Raw genomic sequence first — 6,949 nt, 5'->3', positions numbered from 1 at the left:
TCACTAGAATAAATTAGTCCGCATGGGCAATCACCCACTCTCAATGAAAGAATAAATTACTTTATTAAACATCATTGAAAAAAACTGTCATCTCATTCCTTCCAAGCCCCACCCCTCAAAGCTGTTTCCAATGAGTATATTTTAATCTGTTAATATAGACCTGAGAAAAGGTTTAAAATTAATTTGTCATAAAACATCCACTTTTATACTTAAAGAAGCAAAGGAGAAAGAAGTACACAGAATAACAATGTGACACGTGGAGGTGGACACATGAGATAAGAATACCAATTGACAATGGAAGCAGGAATTGAAGGGTTATAGTTACAAACCAAGGAATGCCAAAGATGGCCAGCAAGCCAACAGGAATGAGAAAAGGGGAAGAAAAAGTTCTCTTCTACAGGTGCTAAGACATCACAACCATGATGACATCCTGACTTAAGAAAAAACAACTTAAGTCACACCGTGGCATTCTGTCAACTAAGTCCCAGGAAACAAATACAGATATCCATTTACTACAGACAGTTCTCTACCATTGGATTATTTAATTATCAGTGGTTTCATATTTGGAACAGATGGTTTTAAATGCACAGACATATTAATTAGCTCTCTTCTGGCAGAGACATGTTCTATATTCATTATGGGGATGCTGATTTCATATGCCTTCGCTGGTATTAAAATAGTATCATGAATATGGACATCATATGGACACAAGCAATGTGTGCATTCACGAAAAAATTAGAAGGTACATTTGGCAGAATGAAATGTTTACTGGAAATATAAAATGTTTGATCCAAATTTACACAAAACTGAATACATTTTTTTATTTTAAACCAACCACAATTATTACAGAAGTGTCCCAATTATACAAGCTATATGATATATACATATATATAAGTCTATACATACAATGTGTATATGTACATATATTTGTACACAATGCATTTTTAAACTTTTTTCATCTTTTCATCTCTTTATTTGAGTAAAAAGAAGAACACTTTCCTCATTCAGGAGGTTTCTGATGTTGTAATAATTACCTAAAAGTAAAGCAAGAAGAAAAAAATTATTACCATTTCCATAAGAGTCCAAGTATTCAGTCATCTGAACAGTACAGAATATAAGAGAAAAACAGTTCATGGAACTGAAAGGAATTTTACTCAGTTCCATGAACTGGAAGATGTGTTAACCATTACCTCTTAATTTAGGTAACAACTGAAAAAGTATAAATTTCTCACTATTCTGTAGCAAATGCAGAAATAAATTTGATATAGGAACAAGAAAATCTCTTCCTGAAAGCAATCATCATGAGGTTTCCCTAAACTAGGCCTACACATACTTAAGTAAAAAAGATACAATGTTAAGTAAAATAAAAATGTCAACATTTTTAAAAGGCAAGAGCTTCTCTTAACAATAAATGAGTTTCTATAACAGCAAAGGTGAAACACAAATGGACAGGATCAATTGAGACGGTAATTACCATTATCGGGAATTCCTATGTAACAGAAATAGCTACACACTAAAATTAAGTGGATTCAAACAATACTGTGAGTACATGAGAACTGTATAAACATAGTTTCCTGGCATCAGAATGTAAGCTTTACAAGTACAAAGATTCTTCCCAAGCTCTTAGAGAATGATGTGGCCATAAATACAAAACAAATGGATGAATCAAAATACCCATACCCAATGGCTGTGTTGTTCAGAAGTACACTGATCTCTTTAAAATAAACCACTCAAAGCTGGCTACATACATGTCTTAGAGACAACACAGAACAATCTTCCTTCTACCCTAGAATGTATTATTTTTTCTATTTAATATTTCATACCCAACAATAATTCTTGTCACGTTGCACGTGTGTGGTGGTTCACACATGTCGTCCCAGCTTCAGGGGAGGCTGATGGTTTAAGGACAGCTCAAGCAGAAAGGCCTGTGAGGCTCCTTCTCAACCAAGAGCCAGGCCTAGGGCACGCACGTGACATCCCAGCCATCATCAGTATCCTAGCCTAAAATGCGTTCACTGAAGCCCAAGTCCCAGCCTGGGCAAGAAGCAAGCAAGACTCTTTACCTCAAAACTGGAGCATAAAAGGCCTGACGGTGGCGGTAAGAGGTAAGGTCTGACAGCAAACACACCTTGAGTTTAAAACCTAGCACGCCCCCCCGCCCCCCTCCCAAAAGACACACCACTTACTTATCTAATGGTAAAGTGGAAAGGAAAATAGGTGACAAACTACTTTGGTAATACTTCTCCCTGCCTCCTCCATTCCAGAGACCGGACTCGGGGTCATGCAAGGTCCCATGCTTACTCAGTTTGCCTGTTCACTGGCGCTCTACCACTCCCGCCATGCCTACAGCCCCACTTCTTGCTGTTTTAAGGATGGGCTTTTCTGCCCAGCCTGGCTGCAAAGTGGGAGCCCTGTGCATCACCGCCTTGTGAGTGACTGGGACTGCAGGCACGAGCCACTGATGTCTGGCGAGTCCTGCATTTTGTCCCTTGTGGCTTCTTCAATTCTCATGGGACACATAAGCAACAAACAGATATTAAACTACATGAAATAAAATATCTTTTGTTATTCTTACCTGAAGGAACATAAAATGAATCCCCAGTAGTTATTCTATAAGGTGTTTCATGTAAGGTACACAAAAGATCGCCAAAACTGACATAAAAAACCTATAAAATTAAAAAAAATCATTTTAAATTGAACCACAAAAATGACATTTCATATTTCCTTAAAGGAAACACAGTAAGCAGAATAATGACCCACTCTGGGTGACTCTCAAATCTCCAGAACCTGCAGATATATTAAGATATGACATGCATGGTGAAGAGTTAAAGTAAACCCCATTTTCAGGCAGCCCCTGTTTTGTTGTCTGTTTAAACTTTGAGTAACACAGGCCACCAATTATCCTGGCTAGCAGGACAAGCTTATTAGGGTCCAGCTGGTCAGGAAACTCCCTGCTTAACTCTAACCGCCTGGGAATGCTTAACTCTAACCGCCCAGGAATGCCTTGAGCCCTGAGCCAATCAGATTTGTACCCGTATCCTAATCTTGCTTGAACACCTGATTGCTGTAACTTGTTTTTTTGCCTTTATAAGCTCTGTGAAATCTCAGCTCGAGGCCCTCCTCCTAGCCTCCACTGTGTCGGTGGGTAGGACGAGGCCCGACCTGCAGCTTGCCTGAATAAAGCCTTGCTTTTGCATTTCGGAAAAAAAAAAAAAAAAGATATGACATGAAACTGAAAACTCCAAATGAGTCCAGTCTTATGGTTTGTGCCTTTAAAAATGAAGCACTTTGTTTTGGGGGCAGAAAAGTAAATTCAAAACACAGAAAGGAGTTGCTGGTAGCGATGACAAGAGGAGCCAGGTGCAGGTGGCTCTCGGGGACTCGAGAGGTTGAATCACTGAGGACCGCAGTATGAAGCCAACCTCAACAGACACGGCCTACTCTTTACAAACTGGTTAGATTCACATTTTGTTCTGCGTTGCATTACTTTTTTTAAGGAGAAAGGGAATGGTTATTTCTCGAGGACTGTATTGTTCTATGAGGAGGCACGTATGGTTGTGTTTCTCAGATGCTGACAAGCCACCGATGCTCAATGTCGAGATAGAATTATTTCTCCGAGGCTTCGAATGGTGATGGTCAACTGTAACACTGCTGCTTCAGTCATGACCAAATTTACAAAAAGAACAAACTTCCAATCTAGTCTTCCATTATTTACCCAGTAGCAAGCTTTGTATGAGCCAGGCAGATTGACTCTTTCCCCTTTGTTTACCATACCAGTTGTTAAATAAGTAGGCTTCCAATGATCTTCAAAAAGTGAGATATTCAGGAAACTTGCAAGTATGGCTCAAGTGGTATGATGCTGGCCTTCAGCAAAAAAAAGCCAAGCAAGACTGAAGAGGCGCTGAGTTCAAGCCCCCGTACCAGACATTTTTTTTTTTTAAAGAGGGCTTGGTATGTGGCTCACATGGTAGAGTGCCTATCTAGAATGCATGGGGCTTCAAGTTCAACTCTCAGGATCACCAAAATCAAGGCGGGGGGGGGACTTCATATTCATACTTTCTCCATCTTAAATAAAGGTCACTTAAAAACAGATAAAAGAGGTGACATACTCACAAATTTAGACATAATTGAAACCTATTAAGTCCAATGAATTTCTTGTTAATAAAGTTTTAGGGCTGGGAATGTGGCCTAGTGGTAGAGAGCTCGCCTCACGTACACAAAGCCCTGGGTTTGATTCCTCAGCACCACATATATAGAAAAAGCCGGACGGAAGTGGTGCTGTGGCTCAAAGAGGTAGAGTGCTAGCCTTGAGTGGGAAGAAGCCAGGGACAGTGCTCAGGCCCTGAGTTCAAGCCCCAAGGCTGGCAAAAAAAAATAAATCAATTAAGGTTTTAACATCTTTTGGTCAGTAAAAATATCTTCAAGCTGTGTCCTCAGATATTATCAGATCTTTATTGGTCTTTGGTTATTTCCAACTAAGAATGATAAAAATATTCACAGCTTTGCCTACGGCCTGAAATAGTTCTCTGAGAAATTCTCATTTCTATAAGTTCCTGTCACTTTTCTGATCTTTTTTTTTTTTTTGCCAGTCCTGGGCCTTGGACTGAGGGCCTGAGCACTGTCCCTGGCTTCTTCCCGCTCAAGGCTAGCACTCTGCCACTTGAGCCACAGCGCCACTTCTGGCCGTTTTCTATATATGTGGTGCTGAAGAATCGAACCCAGGGCTTCATATATACGAAGCAAGCACTCTACCACTAGGCCATATCCCCAGCCCCACTTTTCTGATCTTTTAATCCTAGATAATTTATTTTCTAATTCTTTCCAAACTTTGTTCTAATTTTTAAAATTTACCCCTAAATGAACAACTTTGTTTACCCTTATTCTTTATATTAAGTTCTGTATTTCTTTATTTTTAGGTCCGAGACCTGGACTCAAATTCAGTACCTGATATTTTCACTCCTTGGCTAGAGCACTCCACCAACTGAGCCATGACTCCAACTCTATATTTCTTGTTTTAAAAAATCTCTGTTATCTTCTAGGAAAGTTCAATAACAGCTGTCAAAATTAATTTATTTCGGACTGGGAATATGGCCTAGTGGCAAGAGTGCTTGCCCCGTATACATGAAGCCCTGGGTTCGATTCCCCAGCACCAATATACAGAAAATGGCCACAAGCGGTGCTGTAGCTCAAGTGGCAGAGTGATAGCCTTGAGCAAAAAGAAGCCAGGGACAGTGCTCAGACCCTGAGTGCAAGGCCTGGGACTGGCAAAAAAAAATTTTTTTTAATTTATTTCTTCTTCAGTTTGACTGCAGCCAATCTAGCCTGTTAATGCTATTCTTTCTCGTATAGCTTGCACTGTAGTTTTTAAAAAGTCAATCGTTTGTGCTGTTTTTAATTGTTTTTTTCAAAAGCACTAAAGTGTTTCATGTTTAAAATCTACAACTAGGTTTCTCTTTGTGAAAAATACTTAACTTTGATATTTATTAAATGTAGCAGAAACTAAAAGTGATAAAAATCAACAAAAATCACGAGATGCAATTTTTCTAAATTTTTGTTTTCAGTATTTTGTTGTTCACATTTTTTTTTTGTTTTTTTTTTGGTTTTTTGGCCAGTCCTGGGGCTTGGACTCAGGGCCTGAGCACTGTCCCTGGCTTCTTTTTTGCTCAAGGCTAGCACTCTGCCACTTGAGCCACAGCGCCACTTCTGGCCATTTTCTGTATATGTGGTGCTGGGGAATTGAACCCAGGGCCTCATGAATACGGGGCAGGCACTCTAGCCACTAGGCCATATTCCCAGCCCTGTTGTTCACATTTTTACATTCTAGAAAGCAGGGAATGTTGTTAAGTAAAAGAACACATGCAGACTATAAATAAGGCTCTGGGCTTCATCCTTAGCACTGAAAAAACAAAAAGTCTAGGAACAAAAAAGTTTTCAGTCTAACACATCTGCTTTAATATTATCCCAAACGTCTTCTTACATAATGAGTCTTCAAAATAGTATGCTGAAAACTTTTAAAACTCAGTATAGTACCTGAAACATGCCAGCACTATGTAGCTAGCTATTACATAATTAGCCAATTCTTTATTAACTCAAAATAAAAATAGAATCAGGGGGGTAGGGCAAGATGGTGGATTAGAAGTGTCTTCACCATGCATGAGAAGAGTCAGATAAGGAAGGAGAGACTTCATTTGGAGAGAAGAATATCAGTTATCATTAAAGAAGTGGCACACAGGAGAAAAACATGGAGAAACACAGAAAGGCATAAAAGTTCTAAATCCCATCCACCCCAAAGGGAGGCAGGCTGCAGAGTGGGGTCTAAGAGCACTAGAGTCAGACCCACCCCGGGGGGCTTGCATCCTGGACTAGGGGCTCGGAACAGACACTGCGAACCACACGACTTGGTTCGTAGTAACCCCGTTCCCAATATCCAAGGTATGGAATCAGCTTAGGTGTCGATCAACCAAAGAATGGATAAAGGGAAGGTAGCATATATACACAATTGGATGTTACTTAATCATTAAGAATGACATTAATGAACATTTTAAAAATTATTTTAAATCAAGATCTTGCTGTACTCTCCTCTCCTATGTACATTTTCTCTTAGCTCTTAATAAAAACTCAGAATTTGAGTGATTTTTTTCCTCCTTCTTATGCTAACTGAATTTCACTGGTTAAAAGAAATGTTTTGAATGGAATACTTCATTATTTCAGATTCCTGAAATCTCGCATATTAAACAATATCCCTCAGCTATAATTTTAAATAAATATAATTGACTTATTCTCTATAATCCTTTCCAGTTCTAAAATTGCAGTGATTTGCAAACTTATCATGTGAAATCCTTTAAGTAAAGAACATGCCTTAAATCTACTAAGCGAAGGTTACAGTGCAGTGCTCAGAACTGGTACTTTTTTTGTATCCAATAAAACTTTTTTTTTATTACTATCTTTA

The 6,949-nt window shown here is 39.0% G+C and overlaps 1 protein-coding gene across 2 annotated transcripts in view; it reads right to left on the bottom strand.

The window, feature by feature from the left end:
- Nucleotides 1-795: 795 nt before the first annotated feature.
- Nucleotides 796-6,949, bottom strand: part of Cenpc (centromere protein C) — a 51,795-nt gene continuing 45,641 nt past the window's right edge. For both annotated transcript variants that reach the window (XM_048364471.1, XM_048364472.1), the window contains exons 18-19: nucleotides 2,576-2,666; nucleotides 796-1,034 (exon numbers count right to left, since the gene is read on the bottom strand). In XM_048364471.1, coding sequence (XP_048220428.1) covers nucleotides 964-1,034; nucleotides 2,576-2,666 — 162 coding nt within the window. In that variant the 3' untranslated portion in view covers nucleotides 796-963. The remainder of the gene's footprint in view (nucleotides 1,035-2,575; nucleotides 2,667-6,949) is intronic.

The sequence above is a fragment of the Perognathus longimembris genome, chromosome 16 (genome assembly GCF_023159225.1).
Source record: "Perognathus longimembris pacificus isolate PPM17 chromosome 16, ASM2315922v1, whole genome shotgun sequence".
Taxonomy (NCBI): Eukaryota; Metazoa; Chordata; class Mammalia; order Rodentia; family Heteromyidae; genus Perognathus; species Perognathus longimembris.
This window is presented reverse-complemented; position numbering and strand designations above follow the sequence as displayed.